Source organism: Mus pahari, chromosome 14, assembly GCF_900095145.1.
Source record: "Mus pahari chromosome 14, PAHARI_EIJ_v1.1, whole genome shotgun sequence".
In the NCBI taxonomy this organism is placed as follows: Eukaryota; Metazoa; Chordata; class Mammalia; order Rodentia; family Muridae; genus Mus; species Mus pahari.
In genome coordinates, this window is record NC_034603.1 from 35598700 (window position 1) to 35619102 (window position 20403).

At 43.5% G+C, this 20403-nt stretch overlaps 1 protein-coding gene across 1 annotated transcript in view; it reads right to left on the bottom strand.

The window, feature by feature from the left end:
* Positions 1-20403, bottom strand: part of Glp2r (glucagon like peptide 2 receptor) — a 60702-nt gene that overhangs the window by 20257 nt on the left and 20042 nt on the right. Inside the window, exons 5-10 of the mRNA XM_021213837.2 lie at positions 16724-16836; positions 14893-15046; positions 12057-12216; positions 10929-10989; positions 10021-10090; positions 1338-1426 (exon numbers count right to left, since the gene is read on the bottom strand). Coding sequence (XP_021069496.2) covers positions 1338-1426; positions 10021-10090; positions 10929-10989; positions 12057-12216; positions 14893-15046; positions 16724-16836 — 647 coding nt within the window. The remainder of the gene's footprint in view (positions 1-1337; positions 1427-10020; positions 10091-10928; positions 10990-12056; positions 12217-14892; positions 15047-16723; positions 16837-20403) is intronic.

Below are 20403 nucleotides of genomic sequence, written 5' to 3' on the forward strand. Positions count from 1 at the left end.
TGCCACCTGGAAGAATAACTAGAAATGGAGGGAGAGGTCCTTGCCTGCCATTCACTCCTCATTCATTCATTATTTTTACAGCAGTATAGCTCTCAATAAAAGCCTGGCATTTGAGGTATTTTGAACAGAGACTGTTGTCACTACAGGGAACTAAAGGTAAGACACCACAAAGGTGAGTCACAAAAGAAAGGGAACTGGGTAACAACTGTAGTTCTATGGATTCTAAACATTTCTTTCCTTAAATCATTCCACAAGGGTCACAAACTGCCCTGCATACAAGACTTTCTAGCTTCCTAGACCATGGTGGTAGTTTGACTGAGGCTCATATGTCTGACTACTTGGTCTTCAGCTGGAATGTTTGGGAAGGATTAGGAGGTGTGGCCTTGTTAGAGGAGGTGTGGCCTTGATGGAGGAGGTGTGGCCTTGGTGGAGGAAGTTTGTCACTAGGGGTAGGCTTTTAGGTTTCTGAAGCCCATGCCATTCCCTGTGTCTCACTTTCTTCCTCATGCTTGCAAATCACAATGTAAGCTCTCAACTACTGCTATAGTGCCATGCCTGCCTGCCTGCTGCCAGGCTTCCTGCAATGATGGTCAAAAGCTGCAAGTCTTTGAAACTGTAAGCCCCCCCCCCAATAAACTCTTTCTTCTATATGTTATCTTGGTCATAGTGATTTATCACAGCAATAAAAAAGTAATTATGACAACCATTTGTTTTCACAGTCTCCTGACAGGGCATTAATATGTCCTTGACTGCTCAGCACTTACACCATTGTCATGAGGTTAGAAGGGCTCAATCACTGGTAAAAAGCTCACATGCACCCCCAACACCTCTTCATAAGGTCCCTCCTCTATCACCTCAAGAGACAAATACACAATAACAACCTGTATGCTATGCTTTGAAGATGAAATGTCTTCTATGGGTTCAGCTGTTTAAACACTTACTCTCCCGAAGCTAGTGTTCCTTTGGAAGCTTGTAGAACCATTTTTTAGTCATGCGGCATACTTGGCAGACATAGGGATATAGAGACTGGTAGTTGAGCTCGTTTCTGGGAGAGCTCTGCTTCCTGATCTACTGAGACGTGATGAAGAACCTCAAGAAGTCACCACCAAGGACGCGAGCTGTTTGCACTGTTGGGCCTTCCTGGCTGTGAAGGACTGTACTCTCGCAAACCAGGAGCCAACATAAGTCTTTCATTAGGCTGCTTCTAATTCGCTTGTATTTGGTCTCGGGAATGAAAATAGTAAGGGCTACTTGTTCCTCCCTTCCCAAGACTTGGGTGACACCAAGGAGAGTCAAGATAACCTCAGGTTGCCGAGCTCTGGCCTCTGGCTGCTCACCTGTATTTGTAGTCTCTGAAGCACATCTGATGAGCTCTGAGCTTAGAAATGAGAAGCTTGAGAATCTTGAGGAAGATGAAGAAATTAACCTGGAAAACAAAAGGCAGATGTAGGAAAGTAAGGGGCAGATGCCACACGCTGTGGATACCCAGGTTACCCCCCCCCCCGCAGGCTCGTCAGCTCCCCATCCATGGGAACCACGGGCAAGTTGACAGTTAGCATGTCACATAGGAAATGGCTATGGTTGTCCCCACTGTCCCAAAGACTCTTTGAACTGAAAGTCAAGGAGAGAACTTGGAGTGTCGTTTAGTTTATCCTGCCTAGCTGAGGTCTAGAACTCAGTACTCTGAGAAGACCAACAAGCATTATTATTAAGTAACACTTATTGATTGCTTACCACTCAGGCTTTGGGCTGAGAACTTTCCACATACATTTTCATTTATTCTTCAAAACAACCCTCTGCAGTTGTCACTGTGTATGCCTGTGTGCGTGTGTGGGTGTGTTTGTGTGTGTGTGTGTGTGTGTGTGTGTGTGTGTGTGTGTGTGCCCATAAAACAATGAGGAATCACAGCATAGAGATTAGTGTAATACTGAAGCTTGCATAGCTAGGCAGTGACTGAGCTGAGCAGGTGATTATGACCAGAGTTAGTGGCACTTAAACAGAACAGTGTGCTGGCTCTTCTCAGTAGGGAGCTATGGCTCTCCTGCTGTGTGACTTGAGGTCCGAAGTGGGACTCACTGGGCAGTGTGTGTCCTCCACTCTCTACGGTATTTCCCACAACTATCACGGGTGAGACAAATCTAGACTTCACTCCCAGCTTTGACAGCAACTATAAAATATGTCTGAAATTCCTTGGTACTTCTTTTAAAAAGGAGACCCTGGTCTCCTCCCCTGACTCTCACCCTGTGTGTGTATCGTATTTAATCACGATCAGCTAATGAAAAGAACATGATCGATGATATCACATGATTTCTGAGTAGAGACTTCAAAAGGAAGTTCTTATATTCCCTCCTTCCCTCCCCCTTTCTCTCACTCTTTTCCCCTCTCTCTTCCCTTCCCCTCCTCCCTCCCCTCCCTCTCCCTCTTCTTCTCTCCATCTGGCTGGGATTGTTCAGTCTTAGGGAAGCTAACCACCATGCTGTGAGAAGAGTCCCACAAAGGAGAACCAAGTCTTCTACCATTGGCCTGCAGTTCTCCACAGCTGTGTGTGAGCGTCTTGGGACATGATCCTCCAGGCCAACCAAGCCTTCCTGTCACCTCATCTCTGGTTGATATTTTGACTCATGAGAAATCATGAGTCTGTTGGGAGTTTAAAAAAAAAAGTGGTTGAGTATAAGCTACACTTGTTGGGTGTAGGTTAAGTGTGAACTTGGACACTGAGAGCATGATTTACGAGGAGATTGGAAAGTCAGAGACAACCAGAAAGAGGTTTCTATGGTTACATGGTCATGCTCAAGGGCTTGGAATTTCTCAGGAAGGTAATAGAGAACCAGGGATAAATTCTAAGCAGGCATATGACCTGATGAGATCGGAATCTCTGCTTTTCAGTAAGACCAATTTTAGCAATGGTGATGGGGAATGGGTTAGCCAAGAGTAAGTCTGGAGGTGGGGAGCAGTAGGGAATTCTTGGGGAAGAAGATAGAGAGGCAATTTCAGATAGCTGCCCTGGAGTTTCAGAGATAAGGAGGAAGGACTCATTTAAAACTATCAAGTGTGGGTCAAATGATTTTTGTTACTGGTTGGATATGAGACCAAAGATGAGCTGACATTTCATGGTAGCCCTCTACTGTGTGGCAGTGCCATTCACCCAGAGAGGGGCCATATGTGGAGGAAGAGCTCTGGTGAGGCTGGGAGGAAGGTGTGTCTAAAGCTTCAAACAGAAGAGATGCCTTAAGGCAAACAGATGCCCATGCCTGGACCTCAGCAGAGAAGAAAGAAGCCATTAGAATGCTGGCAGAGGCTTCGGTGGCAGATCTTTTCTAAGATAGAAAAGAGCTGACAGAAAAGGTGATCAGGACAAGTCACAGAATAAAATCTCTACAAACATTGATCTAGGGCAATACCAATGTTCAGCCCTACAGACTGAAACGTGTGCTATAGAATGAACCATAAATAACCATATATACCTCTTGTGTGCCCCACTGGCCTCAGAAATTGAGTGCTCAATGCTAGAAAGCTAGAGTTTCTAAAACATAAGTCAACAGGAACAAAGGCAGTACCCAGCCAGAAGATATTTAGTACCAGAAAAATTTTACAATCTCAAACGAAACATAACCAAGTAATGTATCCCTTTTAACGGGATATCTGCTTCTCATCACAACGAGAAAACAGTGTGTGTTTGGCTTAGTAACTTGTAGAACACGGGCATTTTTCTGACAAAGTAAGCTTAACAGGGAAGACACATCTTTCAGCCAATGGACTGCAGTTGGGAGCGTCTCCTAGGAAATGAAGCGCCTGTGGATCTACTGTTCTCTGTGTCTCCCAGAGACCAGACAAGAGAAAATGAGAATCAACCAAGGGCCACATGAAGGAAGCATCTCTCCACAGTTCCAGTGGATCGTCAGCCCCAGTTACCATGGAACCTGGACCCCTCTTGGTTTCCAGAGGTCTACAGTCAGCAGCCACATGTGGATGGTGGGTTCTTCTCTTACATACCAGCTGAGAAGTTGATAGATGAAGAATGTTTTCAAGAATGAAGCTATCTCCCCTAGGAATTTGTGACAAGACAGTAAACAGTGAGAGCCTCAAATGTATAAAATTCTCTTCTAGGGCCTGGACCCTGCAGCTGCTTTTGCAGATGTTACCTCCATGGTGACACGTGTTTGACACCCTAGCATCTGTACACAGCGGTAGCAGTGGGGATTCCTAACGTGGCAGCCACGATGTGTCTGACTTTACCTTACCAGAAATCTCTTCTACCTGTCAAGTCCTTCAGCCTGCTTGAGAGACAAAAATGCTTATACCTTTAAGGCTCCTCTTCTAGGCCGAAATACACCTTCCCCACCAATCCTGCTGAAATGCATGTGCTCTGTAGAAGGTAAGGAATGACTGAGAGAACATGGGAGGGGGAGGGGAATCTCCTTTCTTTCATTCAAATGCATTCATTTTCTACAGCACTGAAGCCTTCAGTAAATGTCTGTTATAGTGCTTTGAATGGGAAATGCCACCCCCCAAAACACACACACACACACACACACACACACACACACGTACACACATATACACACAGAAGATACAGTGTGTGTATATGGTTCATGTCTTTGAATACTTGATCACCGGCTTATGGCACTGTTTGGGAAGGACATGGAACCTTGCTACAGGAAATACATCACTAAGGCCTCCCTTTGATGGTTTTTTAGCTTCACCTCCTCCTGTTGTTTCTCTCTGCTTTCCAAGCATGGATGAAATGTGATCAGACAACCTTTTTTCCTGCTGCCATGCTTTTCCTGCCTGCTGCCATGTCCCTGTCATGATGGAATCTCTTGTATTTTATCACCGCAACGGAAAAGTGACTAAGGCACCTATGATCTGATTTACTTTCACAGTGAAAAGCAGAAGCTGAGATGGAGTGAAGGTAAACACAATATGACAGAATTTAGCAACAAGAGTCTCCCTAATCGTGCTGTAGCACAGAGGGGAGACCAAAACCCAAGTGTGATGCGTTGTGAGGCACAGAACAGGAGTGGACAAAGGACGTGCAAAAGTGACGTCACCACACATCATTTTGTAGAGGTGGAAGAGGGTTTTGGTGGCAGATGATGGAATGGTTAGGGAGACTGCCACCCTTTGACTCTCCAGTAGAGAACAGTATAGAAGGGAATTGATGTCTAGGAAGACTTAGAGCTGTAGGAAGCTCCTAGCTTCTAGTGAGATAGACCACCTAAAGACAGACAAGGGAAAATGAGAAGTAATTTTGCCCATTTTTTTCAACATTGCATTCTTAACCTGTCAGAGGAGTCAATGAAAGTAAATGATGGTTTGACTTTGTGACATCATAAAGTCAACAGATAGTCCATTCAACTGATTGACTAAACAACCCACTCAACTGGCTGTACAATATGGTCAGATGATTAGCTCCAGGGAGCAGAATAATGATTCAATGACCTTTCTCAGTATAACTAGTTAATGAGGCTACCCTTGAACAAATGGAGTAATCAAGGCTTTAAAATTTTGCTAGCAGGTGGTGGTGACTAAGATGTAAGAACGCACCACCTTCTGGTATGACTCAACTTCCACAGGACAGTCAAGTGTGAGAGGCTAATTTAAGCAACACAGTTTTACAAAAAGACATGCAGGAAGAAGAAGCTGGGAACTCTCCCGTTTCCTTTTCTGGTGAACATCTGGATTTCCCCACTTGTCACAGCATGGACATTTCTGAAACACGAAAATCACAACACTAGTAGCAACAGATGAAGTCGACTGACATGCCTGAGTGTCCAGAATGATATATTTCTTCAAGCCAGACATTGTTGAGCAAATACAGACAAGGCTTGGGAAGCAGCCATGATGGGGGATGCTAACAAGGGATCCTGAACCTAGAGTAGGAGGCTCCCTTCGGTCCCAATGACCTCTTCACCACACACACATGTGACCTTTCCTCTGAAAGTATGCACCTTGCTCCAGATCAGATTGGCAAGTGTAAAGAAAAATTGTTAAGTTCCCTGGAATCTGAAATAACGAGTACTGATCAGTTTTGATTGGCATGTTTCTATTGTTTTAGAACAGTGGTTATCACCCTGTAAGTTGCAACCCCTTCGGGGTCGAACACCTTTCATAGGGCTTGCCTAACACCATCTGTATATAAGATATTTACATTACAATTCATAACAGTAGCAAAATTACAGTTAAGAAGTAGCAACAAAAATAATTTTATGGTTGGGAGTCACCGTAACATGAGTAACCATGTTAAGGGTCATAACATTAGGAAGGTTGTGAACCATAGTTTTAGAATTTCCATTGAATAAAATATATGTGGAGGCCAAGGGATTTTTCTCTTCTTAGCACAGTATTTCCTTTTGCTGTGTCACAGTCTAGTGCATTGTGAGGATCTCTTTTCCAAAGCTCTTTCCATGCTCTCAATGAATCATCATCTAGATTGGGATTATGGAAATTCAAATTAGTTGAGAGTGGCAATGTATGGTCATATGACCAACCATAAAAGCCATGGTCCATGTCTTTTATGGCAAATAGTCTATTTTTTAAATTTATCAATGGATCATTCTATTCTAAGTCAATTCCTCTTGGTCAAATCCCTACAAACACAGACACTAGTAATCAAACAACATCTTCCCTAACACCTTCCTAGAAATCGTCCTTTCCAGGCGTGTCTGATGACTTTTACTAGTTGATGGAATGGAAAGTTCAGTTGAAGTATTAACTTCCAAGGAGGAATATGGAGTCATCAGATGGTCATGTAAAGAAACAGAACATCCCAAGTGAGGAAGGAAAACTCTGAGTCTTTCCACGTAGGTAAAACACGAGGTGATTATGGTCAGGGAAGACAAGCAACACTTCTCACATTAAAGTGTCTGGGATCAATCTTGAGTGGTAGGTTGACTCACTGAAGAGTCTCAGGCAGAAGGAAGATGTAATTAGAGTTTTCTCCAAAGCAGTTTTTCTGACTTGCTGTATGGCAGTATAATTGCCAGGGATAAGGAGGGCAATCAACCAAGAGGCATTTCCAGAGGACTACACCGAAGGGCTGAGTAAAGGCTGAGTAAATGTAGAACTGAGAAGGAGATGACTTGGAAGGACCTTCAAGAAATAATGCCAACTTGAAACCCCAGTCAATATTCCAAGAAGAATATAGGAAGCTCCTTATAGGAGCTGTAAGGACCCCAAATAGTGTGGCTTGGGTGTCTGGTGATGGGTAATGGAGTCACTTACTGGGTGGAAAAGGCAAGAGGAAGGGGATGGATAAAAAGATTGGGAGCCCACTGGGAGCTAGTGTGACTATGGATCTGATTATAACTGGAGTTATGGAAAGAGCGGCAACTGAAGATCATTTTATCCAAACTGGGAAGACGAAGAGAACATGCTCTCGTCTGGCTAGGGAGAAATGCTACTCCAGAGACTAGGAAAGAGCAGCAGGAACTAGCAGACTGGTCAGCCCATTGTGGAGGCAGAAGCAGCAAGGTGATAGTTCCTGGCTAGTGACTAGGTCACTAGTGACAAGGGTCACTTGAGAGCTGCTATTGTGACTGGTCTCAGGCATCACAGCGTTTCTAACTTGCAGTCCATCTTGAGATCCACATTTGTTGACATCATCTGTTTTAATATAAGTCTAAATCCTATACAGATTCTGATTCCATACTTCTAGTCAACGGTGACAAGAATCTGAGTTGATAATGGGCACAGTAGAATCTGCTACTCATGCCAGTGGTCCAAGGACTATTCTATGAAGAGCAAGGATATAACCAGATGCTTTTCAACACCAGCTACAAATTAGATTCCCCGGGCCTTTGTGAGACCAATGAAACCTAAGTGTTATAGTGGGACTCAAGCCACAAGGAATTTTAAAGACATCCAGGAGACTCCAAGAGCAACTAGAAAATTATAGTATAAATTTCAGCAGTTTAATCAGACAAAGCCTGGACTCATAATTAACAGAGGATTGTTTGTTTCTCCTCTGGTTTATTATGCCTGGTTAGCAAGCACCTCTCAGGGCTCAGAGTGTAGATTCCAATCACCTACTGAATGCATTTACCAAGGGACTACCATATACTTAAGCTGGCTGCTTGGATGAATAGAAAGTGGTTTACAATGGTAGCAAGCAGATCCTAAACAAATACTTGACATGTATTGGAACTGGAGCAGAAGCCAGGAAATATGGAGGGACATCTACCCAACCATCAGCGAAACCTGTCAGTCTACCCTTGGCTAGCCCCCTGTACCTCCCCTCCAGCCTCTTGAACAAAGTTCATCCTCACAGATCGTCCTCTAAATCCCTGCTTCCTAAACTTTATAAGGGAAGTCACATCACCCAGTGTAGGAGGTCACAAAACATTAGTGATAATAAAGGGTTTCAGAACATACAACAACCAAAAACTTAATTCAAAATTCAATGCATGTGACCAGTGTGCTTCCGGTGGTATTTGTGCACGTTGCACTTTCCCTGCATGTGCCAGTGACCACTGTCTGAGACGCCTCAGCTAAGCTTCAGGATGGCTGTGTGTTATGAATGGCAGTGTTTTTACTCTACATATGATATTTTCTTCTCTTAAAAAAGAATAATGATTTCATCACAGAAAAGAGCCTTTTTTCACATCTCTCTACCATCATTCTATAGCATTGTAAATATTCAATTCATTTACCTATGGATTGGATTGTTAGAACATTTGATTTTAAAAAATTGTTGTTTGGAGGAATGGAAAAGTGACTCAGCAGTTAGGAATGTTTTGCTACTCATCCAGGTTCAATCCCCTGCACCCACATTAGGTGGCTCACAACTGCCTGTTACTCCAGCTCCAGGGGATCTCACACCCTCTTCTAGCTCCAAGGGCACCTGCACTTACACATGCATGCGCAAGTGCCTGCTCACGCATACGCACACACACTCATTAAAGTCTTTTAAAAAAAAACTTTCTAAAAATTGCTGTTTCAGTTCTAATTTCAGTTTTATTTTAGAAATTGCTCTGTGAATTTTTAGCATGGGATGGGGAAGAGTCTTCAGTAATTTCTAAAATAGCCCTGAACATACATCTGCTATTTTGAACTACATATTTATATCTTTATATGAAGTGTGACATTCTTAACATTAACAAATATCAACTCTGAAAAACACTGAAAATGCTCTGTCAACTTATTCAGTCAAGATTTAAATCTTTATGTAAAAACAGACAAGCACATTGAGCTCACTAATGTGCAAACTTGCTTTTGTCAAGTTGCCAGATCGTGTGTATGCCAGGGATCTTCTTTTAAAGTAAGTTATAATTCATTATAAATAGATTTTTGATTTGTAGCCATAATATATGTGTCTATATACTTGGGGCCCCATAAAAAAAAAGTTGCTTCAGCCAACAGAGGTCCCAAGGCTCCAGAGCTGTACTTTCAGTGGGTCCTCCAGGCCAGTCATCCCTTTGCCCTGCAAGTTTTTGCACCATGACAAAACCAGTAACATCCATTCCATTACCCATGACTCCTTTGTAGCAACACTGACTCTTCCTGTTTCTCCTCTGAAAGTAGTTTCTTCGGCTTCCTCCCCCTACTAGCTGGTGACATTAAGATAAAAGCCTAGCAGGGCGTGGTGCCACACATCTATAATCCCAGCAATGGGCAGGCTGAGGCAGGAGGGCTGACAGGAGGTAGAAGTCAGCGCCACCAGCGTGTAGCAAGACCCTGTCTCAAATAAATCATCCAAGGACACACTTCGGTCATTCCATAGTTTCTAGAACCTTCCAAGGCCACAGGCAGCCCTTTCCCTATCACAGCCCTTTGGTGAAGGATCATAGAGATTAACTTCAAGTCCCCATTTAAAGATCTAAGGACATGGAGGCTCTCAATGTGACCCTGAATTTGGATCCTGAACCAGACATTTCTAATTTCTCACCCAGGAGAAACTGATAAAAATGTCATATTTGCCCTCTCATGGACCAGAGTTAGGAGGAAATTGAGAATAGAGAGATGCCCCCTGGAGCTCCAGAACTCAGAGAAGAAAAGGGTAGATGGCATGGTGGTCCTTACTGTTACACAAAGCAGCATGGGTCCCCTGATGATCCACCAGATTTTCTTATTCTCATTTATTGCCCAGCACCTAAGAATAAGACCAGGAGCAGGAGACACATGAGAAGAGATTAAAAATCCAAGTTTCATGGCCTGCAGAAGGATGCTTGCCTGTCTTGAAGATTAACTGTCTACCAGTTCATCTCCTAAGAGGAGGGATAAGGGGGGAAAAAAGCCATTCGCTTCTTACCATGGCATTGTTCTTTATCATTAGGTATGTACTACATAGACCCTTCCACATTTACCTCCATGTGCACACAAGCAAAAGCCCCGGGTTTAGACCCTTTGTTCTTTACTCAATAGTTTTTTTTTTCCTTGTCTCACATATTTACACACTTAGAAATACATGTATACACCCATATGTAAATATGAAGGTTGGCTGGTGGTTATCTGAAGGGGACATGGATCACACAGTACACATTATTTGGAAGCAGGCTTAAAACATTTGCTGAGATTCAGTTCCTACACCTTAGGAGATTCAGAACTAACTTGTGTCTCTTGATGTGTTTTAGCCTTTGCATTGTATTTCACAATATAACAGTGCCACACTGTGTGTAATGATTCTTCCCTCGGGGTGCATCAAAGTTGCTGGTTTCTCCCATATGAACAAAGTCAAAGAAACTACTCTGTGCTTCTGTCCTTACACACCTAGCACCACAGCTGGCCCAGACAACATCTTTTAATAATTGTCATGTGTAACTAACAGGTTTCTATAAGACCCTCAACTGCTTATCTACACTCCTGTTGTGCTCTAGGACAAAGTAGGAGAATTTGGATAGTCTCTATGGAAAGTTGATGTCGTTTCCTTTATTTGGGCACTACTGGGAATTGCTGGTTCATGGGAGACTGACACCAGGTGAATTACCTACCCCGTGTTCTCCAGGCTTGCTCGGGCAAAACCCCAGGGAATAACAAACAGCATGGGGAAGGCTGTGTAGAAAACAGAGAAGTAGTTAGAAGTTGTTCAAAACTGCCTGCTCCCATACCAGCCTGATGGGGCCCAGCATGACAGGTCCAAAGGATTAAAACAAAATTTAAAAAAAAAGTATAGAATCAGAGACTGTGAGAATTGGTGAGGCATAGAGTATGCCAAGACCAGCCACAGCTCTACTGTAAGAGAAGTTGGGCCCTGGGAGAAAGGTCTTGCCACCTGTAGCAAGTAGTTTGGAATAAATTCAAGGACTTCAATTTTCCATGAGGAATATCATGGCTCCATTTATTTTGTCTGAGTCCTGTAGCCTCTAATTGACCAAGGACTTGTGGAAACCAGAGTTCAAGATCAGGATACTCTGCTCGTGTTTTTAAAACAACAACAACAACAACAATAAAACAACTTTTGTTTTCTCTAATACTTGCTGTCATAGACAGATGTATTTTGTCATCTCAAAATTCCTGTGCAGAAGACCTGTCACCACTCTGGTAGGCTTTTTTTATAATGGAGAATATGGAGTAACTAGGTTTAGAAGGTGTTCTGAGTTGGGGTTCTCATGATGGGATTAGTGTCCTTATGAAAAGAGACTGGAGGTTTCATTTTCTCCCTCTCTCTCCTCCATGAGAGGATAGAGCCAAGAGGGCAGTTTTGCACACACCAAGAAGAGTTTTGCATTCACTGGAACACAAGCACATTGCACTCAGAGCCTCCATAAGCAGAGAAACCAGTGTCTGTTGTTCAAGTCACACAAATATTTTCTGGCACGGTGAGCAGGCTAATGCAGTTGGAAAGAGGTCTAGAAGGATGTCATCTGGTTATACCAAAGATTGATCCATTTTTGCATATATGCACTGAGCATATAGCACCTATGCTTGTGAATAGATCTATGTGTATATGCACATGCGCACACACACATGTGAGTGCACCCCCATTTTCTTTGGAGATCCTTGTCATTGAGAAATTATCTTCTCCAGGTGTCATCCTCTAGTTGGGATTTCTAGCTCCATCCAAAGGCTCTAATGGACACCTATCCTTGGGAGAGAACGATGGTTGCCACGTCACTCACCCCAACCCACCACCAGGTACTTGGGCCACAGCCGTCTTTCAGGAAGCACTGTGGGCTCCAGCAGAGCGTGGAGGTAAAGTCCTTCAACCAGCAGCCACAAGTAATTGGCACCCACAAAGTAGTGCAGGAGGACCTGGACGGAGCGGCAGGAGGCAGAAATCTGCAGAGGCAGAACCTGGGTGAGTCCTGGCGCTCTCAGCACCTGGATGAGCAGGGCGTCCCCCAGTATGCACATGCCCACACCCGTCCTCCCCTCCTTCCTGGGCCCTTGCGAACTACCTCAAAGAGGCTGGAAAGAAAGCTTCACGGAGACCTCAAAATCAGTCTCTTCCTTAACACGCTAGGCCAGTGGTTCTCAACCTGTGGGTCACAATCCCATGGCAGGCAAATGACCCTTTCACAGGGGTCAACTAAGACCATCGGAAAACATAGATATTTGCATTATGGTTCATAACAGTAGCAAATTTCAGTTATGAAAATACAGTGAAAATCATTTTATGGTGGGGGAGAGTCACCACAACATGAGGAACTATATTAAAGAGTCTCCACAGAAGGAAGGTTGGGAACCACTGCTCTAAGCTCTTTATTTATTTATTCATTCATTCATTCATTCATTCATTCATTCATTCAGTGTGTGTGTGTGTGTGTGTGTGTGTGTGTGTGTGTGTGTGTGTGTGTGTATGTGTGTGATATATATCCCAGGCTGGGCTTAAACTCGTTGTATAGTCAAGGATGATCCTGAACTTCTGATCCTCCTGTCTTCTGCTTCCTAAGTGCTGGATCTACAGGTATGAGCTACAGCTTCACTTCCATAAAGTAAGCACCTTATTTAGACTTAAAGGAAGAGAGAGAGAGAGAGAGAGAGAGAGAGAGAGAGAGAGAGAGAGAGAGAGAGAGATGGCTTGGTGGTTAAGAGCACTTACTTCTCTTATAAAGGACCTGAATTGTTTCAAAGCACCTACAAGGTGGCTCACAACAGTCTGGGTAACTCCAGCTCCATGGGATCTGATGCCTTCTACTAGCCTTTTGGGGCTTCTTCATGCACAAAATGTACATACACGTGCATACAAAATTACATGAATGAATGAATAGATGAATGAATGCATGAATGAATGAATGAATGAATGAATGAATGAATGAAAGTAAGATAAAACAAAATCAGAGAGAGTTTAACCACCAGCCACAGCCCAAACAAAAGCTCGGAAAGATCTGCTCTCCAGCCTCAATTCAGCTAGGCTAGGAACCACAATAACTAAATAAATCTCCATATGTCTGGAAATCATCACATGGACTTATGTCAAATAACAAAAGAGAAGTGTTTCTTGAACTGAATGAAACAAACTAATAAACAAACAAACACCACTGTGTGCCAAATTTTGTAATATGCAACAAGTATCAAGCCTGGAGCTGGAGTGAGACGTCTACCCTTAAGTTCAACCATCTAAAAAGAAAAGAGTTGAAGATCCAGTACCGTAAGTTCGCATGAGAAAAGTTAGTTAAAATAATAGCCGTCAACCCAAAGAAACTCCATGGAAGGAAATAATAGAAATAGAAATGAATGCAAATGAGACTATAAACCCAAAGGTCTCAATAATGCCGAGAGTTTGTTCTTGGAAAAACCCAATAAAATTGAGAAACTTCTAGTGACAGTCACCAAGGTGTGAAAGTAAGACAGCCAAGATAAATAATTGATACAGGAAATGAAAATGAAGGTAAGTACAGACCGGACAGACTTGAAGGAAATCCAGAGAGAATGATGCGAGCAATATTTTGCCAAGAAACTTGAAAGGTTGCCTGAAATGTATAGACAAAATCCTAGAAACATTACTACAGACACTAGGAAAAAAAAAACAGAAATTTTGAATATGAGATTCATGACTAAGGGCCCAGTGAGCTGGCTCGGCAGGTTAAGGTGCTTGCCACTAATCCTGATGACTTGAGTTCGAACCCTGGAACCCACATGGTGGGAAGAAAAGACTCAACTCCTTGAGCTGTGCTCTATTCTGACCTCCACATATACTCCTGCACACACAAATAAATGTAAAAAGATTCATGATCAACCCATAACTCAAACCTTTTTTACATGTGTGGATCGTGCACACATGCACAAGTTTTCACATGTGTGGATGCATGTATATATAAGGGTGCATGCCTGTGCATATAGAGGCTGACATGAGCTATAGCCTTTGATTGTGCTATACTTTGTACACTACATCATAGTCTCTCACTGGAACCTAGAGCTCCCTAACTTGGCTAGCCTAGCCAGCTAGCTTGTTCCAGTTCTCATATGTACATGGCAAGTGTTTGACCCACTGAGCCATCTCTGCATCCCCATAACATAAAACCCACTAATATAGGGGCATGGTGCCACCCACACACTATTCCAGTATTCTTGAAGAAGAAGCAAGAGGATCATAAGTTCCAGCCTGAATTACATGGTGAGAGCCTGTCTCAACAAAAGAGTGATCTAGGCAGGCGTGGTGGCGCACGCCTTTAATCCCAGCACTCGGGAGGCAGAGGCAGGCGGATTTCTGAGTTTGAGGTCAGCCTGGTCTACAAAGTGAGTTCCAGGACAGCCAGGGCTGTTCAGAGAAAGCCTGTCTCGAAAAAACAAAACAAAACAAAACAAAACAAAAAAAAGAGTGATCTAGTCCTTTGCTTGCAGTAGAGGAGTCACCCACAGTAAACCCATTAGCCTCAGGATCCCTTTACCTGGCCTGTTCTTGAAAGGTTGGGTATTTAAGTAGTACACTGTCTGTCAGGTCTTTATCATTCTGTTCCCCCTGCCCAGCCCATCTCCCTCCCCACTCTGCCCCATCATGTGAGAGGGGATTACCTCTGACACATATGACATCCATCCACTCTCACTGTCAGGCCTCCTGGAGTAAGAGTTGTAGAAGACCATATCCTTCACAAGGACTGCCAGAGCTCTCAGGATGAATGAAGCGAACAGGTTCATGTGGATGTAGTTACGTATGCAGTGAAGTTTTCTGCACAAAAAGAAAACAGTGTCTTCCCTCGGGAAGGAAGGGCTGGGAGTGCAGCCCTGACCTCCTGTGCATCTGTCGCTGGAGACGGAGGTGCGCAGTACAGACTGCTGTGCTAGGTGCTCTTGTGTCTCTGTGCCTTACCCTCCCCATCTGGGAAATGGGGCAAGAAGTTGCTCCCTAGATAAATGTGTGGCATGCCAGGCCTGTGTACAGGGATCTATGGAACCTTCACCTCTTGCTGTCGCTGGAGGAGTGGGCCCTTTTGTAACCTTGATTTTGTAAATGTCAGAAATTCCTAGGCAGCGAGTGATAGAGCTGAGATTTGGGCCTAGAAATGCTGAGGACTGGATCTGGCTCTCCAAGGCTCAGCTGTCTCTGAGAATCAGAACATTTCTCTCAGAGGCCAGGGAAAGATCACATCCATTAACTCATATAAAATGCAATGTAATAGATGTCCAGAAACACTGTCAGCTTTAATCACTTCTAGCCGGAGTCTGCCGCTAACTCCATTACTCAGACTGTTGGGACTGTGTGTCTTCAGTCTTTCTTTCCACCTCTGAGCTTTCATTGCAGCTACCTACCTCACCCCACTTGCTTTCCTTCTATTGTTACCTTAGAACTTCCAAATGGAGGTGGACTCTTGTGTTTTATGATGTATAGATGCTTCTTCCCCGGTAGAGTAGGAGGCTCAAGTGAAACAGACACTTGGTCAAGCCAAGCCCTAATGACTTTACCTCCTGCTGGAGCAGGCAGTGATGTCCTGCTGCAATGGGCTTGGGAATTTAAGTGCGTGGAAAAGGGGGTTAGCGTATCCTCAGTGGGTATTGGAGGTAGAACTTGCAAAAACTGCAGTGTTCTGTGGTAGGATGTCATGTCCGTTCCCAGAGCCATGGAAGGTCAAGACAAATAAGGCCATGTCTAGGTTCAGGTGAGCCCAGGTGGGGAACTCCACCCCTCATTATCTCCAGGATCTTCATATGGGCTGCTGAACCAGTACTGAATGTCCATTCAGCCATATATTATACTTACCGGTGCCTCTGAATGAGGAACCTCTGGTTTCCTTGTAGGTTCATAATTGTCTCACTTAGGAGACACCTAAAGTGGTTTAGCCAGGTGCATTAGGGCTTTGGATTTTAAAACAGTGCAACGGACTGATTGGTTGTGACCCTAGCTCTGTCACCCAGCAGCCGTGTGTCCTACAAAAGTCATTTTACCTTTCTATAACAACCAACAGTAACCTTCTAGAATTAGAATTAATCTTAATTCAGATTAGGAGCATTACAGTGTCTGACAGCTGGCTGGGGTCCATAGGCCTCATTAAATCTTAGGCCTACCATGACTTTTGAGGGGGAAAGGGATTCTTGTGTATAAACAATGTCTGGTGGAATGGTGGTTTGCCAGTGTTATGGTCAGGAACTTATGTGCAAAGGCAAAGACCAAGTCCAGAGTCCCACTTCAAGTCCTATCTTTGTATCCAACTGCCCCTCCCACCAATAAGGACTCAATGCCTCTCATTTGGAACTTTCTGTGCTCTCATTTACAAAATGGAATGGATGTATTCAAGAATCTTAAGCTTCCTGCTCTGAAGATCCATGACATCATCCAGCAGATAATGATCTGCTGCTGCCAAGCAAATTACAGGACACACATCAGACTACATGTTGTGGTTGTACTCACCGGAGGAACAAGAGGAGTGCAAGAGCCAGGAAGAGGGAGATGAGAGACAGGGAGTAGCCCACAGTGTACATCAGCTGCAAGGTGGACAGCAAGGTATAGTGATAGCGATCCACCTAGACACAGAAAGAGAAGACATGACTACCAGGTTAAAACCTGCATCCCTACCCTGGCCCCAGCTCCATGCCCAGAGCTACCACGGGGCTGGACACGTTCTGGCCTCCCAGCATGTTTCTAGACCTTTCCTTCCCAACTTCGTTGATACCCAAATAGGAAGTCCAAACTGCCTCTGGCACAGTTCAGAAATCACAATATCCCCATGAGTATGAGCCCACCTGAGTCTCACCCCATGGCTGGACTCACAGACCAGCACGCATTCACCAGGAGTCACAACATCAGAAAGAGGTCATGAGCTTTGAGAGCCTGTCAACAGGGTGTTGTTGTTGTTGTTGTTGTTGTTGTTTATTCATGTATCCTCCTGGTGAACTTAGCTTCTCACTACTATGGTATTTGTTTATTTATTTGTTTATTTGTTTGTTTGTTTATATTCAGAGACAGGGTATCACTATGTAGACCAGGTTTCCCTTGAACTCACAGAAGTCCATCTGCCTCTACCTTCCAAGTGTTGGGGTGTTTGCCACTACACCAGTTGACATGGTACTCCATATCCTGATGATAGTCATTGATCTTGAGTCTGTGTTGTATGATAGCAGTATAGAAGTCCCTCTTCCTTCCGAGTACTATTTATTCTCAGTCGTAATGGCTTGAGAAAATGGTTCTCACGGACTCACATGTTTGAGTACAGAGCCCAGCCCAGAACTAGGAAGTGTGACTTTGATGAAGAGGTGTGTCTCTGGGGGCGGACTTTAAGGTTCCAAAGGACTTGGGCTATCCCCAGTCTCTGCCTCTCTCTACCTACAGTTTGCCAGTGCAGATGTGATCTCTCCACTGTCCCTGCCACCATGCCCTTGCTCCACAGTCATGGACTTTAACCCTCTGACTCCATAAGCCACAAATGAAATGCTATCTTTTGTAATCTGCCTTGGTCATAGTGCCTTATAACCTCAATTTAAAAAGTAAGACTGTAACTGGTTCTTTTAATCTTTTATGTTTTTACCCTGATGATTTCTATTTTAAGTGATTGCCATAGAGATAGTGTATTGGGGACTTCTGCATTTTCTTAAAACACACTGGCATCTACCAGCTTGTGATATTTAGATCATTTATATTTAATGCTGTTATTTTTCAGACTGGGTTTAAATCCATTGGTCTTTCCCTTTGTCTCATATTTTCTTTATCCTCTTTTCTTCTTTTTCTGTCTTATTTTAAATTGACTGTACATTTATTCTCTTTCTCTTTCCATGATTAGTATACCTTCATTTTCAGGGTCTGCTTTGAGATTTATAGTAAACACTTAAAAATTACTGTGCTTTGCCATAAACTAATAATTTATGATTTGATGCATAATTTAAAAACTTCACTGTTGTATACTGATACACCCTCCATCCCGGCCATTTTGCTATTAATACGATCCATCCATTTATACAATGCATCCCATAGGCTCCTGATATATCTTTATTACTTTTTGCCTTTCAAGGACATTTTAAAATATGATAAGAAAGTTGTCTCTTGTATATGCCATTTTGTAGTGATCTTTATTATGTTGTATAGATCAAAATGTGTCACATTCATGTGTCACATTTTTCTTTCTGTGTTAAGGTTTTTTTTTTCTATTTCTGACAGTGGTAGTCTAGATGCAAAACTTTTGAATTTTAAAAATAACCCCAATCACATTTTTAATCCAGAATAATTTTCTGTGGACATCATTTAAAACCCTGTAGTCCCATAGGTCCTCCAGCTGCTGTTGTTTGACTTCGTGTCTAAGATCAGCTTCTTATAAGAAGTCATTGGGACTGACCATGTAGCTCAGCAGTTAAGTGAGCATCCTGCCCTTGCAAAGGGACCTGAGTTCAGTTCTTGTACCTACATCAGGTGGCTAGAACCACTTGTAGCTCCAGCTCAGGGTGGGAGGGATCTGATGCCTCTGGCCTCCTACAGACACACAAGTATACACATAATTCTCTGAATTCCTCCCCAAACACATCTCTGCTATTGACCACTCTTATCACTACAGCACTTGGGATTGTGTCACAATTGGTACATTGATTGTTTCAACATGATTATTATTGCTACTTTGTATTTTACTCTATTCTGTGCATGTGTGTACATATATGTGTATATATGCATGTGTATAAGTGTGTGTGTGTGTGTGTGTGTGTGTGTGTGTGTGTGTGTGTGTGTGAAATAAACTCTGAGGCACCTGTGGAGGTCTGCTGCTGATGTTAGATGTCTTCCTCGAACACTCTCTGGATTATTTTCTAAAACAGGGTTGATCTCACAGAGGCTAGAACTAGAACCCATTGGCTAAGCTGGCTGGCCAATGAGTCTCAAAAAGAAAAAAAAAAAGATGAGCTGAAAACAAGTGCTTACCTAATGTATTCCTGAATACACAAGGCACTGAAGTTACAAGTGTATATCCTCAAATTCATTTTTTTAAAGACAGGATATCAATGTATTGCCTTTGCTAGCCTGTAACTCACTATACAGATCACATGCCTTTGAACTCATGGAGGTTGTCTGCTTCTGCCTCCTGAGTGATGGGGTTAAAAGCGCATATCTCCGAGCCTTTTCACGTGACTGTTGGGAATCAGAACCCAGGACCTCATGCAAGCACTTTACACTGAGCCTTCCCCAGCCCTCAGTTCACTGATGCTTTGCTCACATGCTTCTCCATATGTGTTTCTACAAAGAGTGCTGAGGACTCTGACAGCACACGGAGACTTTACTGGGTCATCTTAGCATGTTACTGGAGATATTAAATGAGTAACTCCACCAAATAACAGAATTACATATCCCTAGATTACTTCTTAAAACAGAGATATATGTTTGATACTTTCGGGAATACATTACACAACCACTTGTTATCAGTTCGTCTCTAAAACACAGGTCCTGAGACAAAGATCAGAAAGCAATCACTTTGTTGGGAAATTTAAAACAACAACAACAACAAAAACCTCTCCATCCATTGGAGAAAGGAGGACTCAGATGGGACACACAAAAGAGACACCATCAAGACAGTTGTCGCAATGGAGCAGCTCCCTCGGGATGCTCTGAAGGCCCCAGAGTTCGCATGTGGACACAAAGAACCAGGCTATTGTGCAATCATCCACTAAGGGCCACCACCAGAAAGCATGGGGTCCCTGGAGGCTCTGTCCTGCATTTTACCAGAAACCCAGTGTACTGGGTAGTTTTGTGTCAACTTGACACAGGTTGGAGTTATCACAGAGAAAGGAGCTTCAGATAGGGAAATGCCTCCACAAGATCCAGCTGTAAGGTATTTTCTCAATTAGTGATCAAGGGGGGAGGTCCCCTTGTGGGTGGTGCCATCTCTGGGCTGGTAGTCTTGGTTCTATAAGAGAGCAGGCTGAGCAAGCCAGGAGGAAGCAAGCCAGTAAAGAACATCCCTCCATGGCCTCTGCATCAGCTCCTGCTTCCTGACCTGCTTGAGTTCCAGTCTTGACTTCTTTCAGTGATGAACAGCAGTATGGAAATGTAAGCTGAATAAACCCTTTCCTCCCCAACTGCTTCTTGGTCATGATGTTTGTGCAGGAATAGAAACCCTG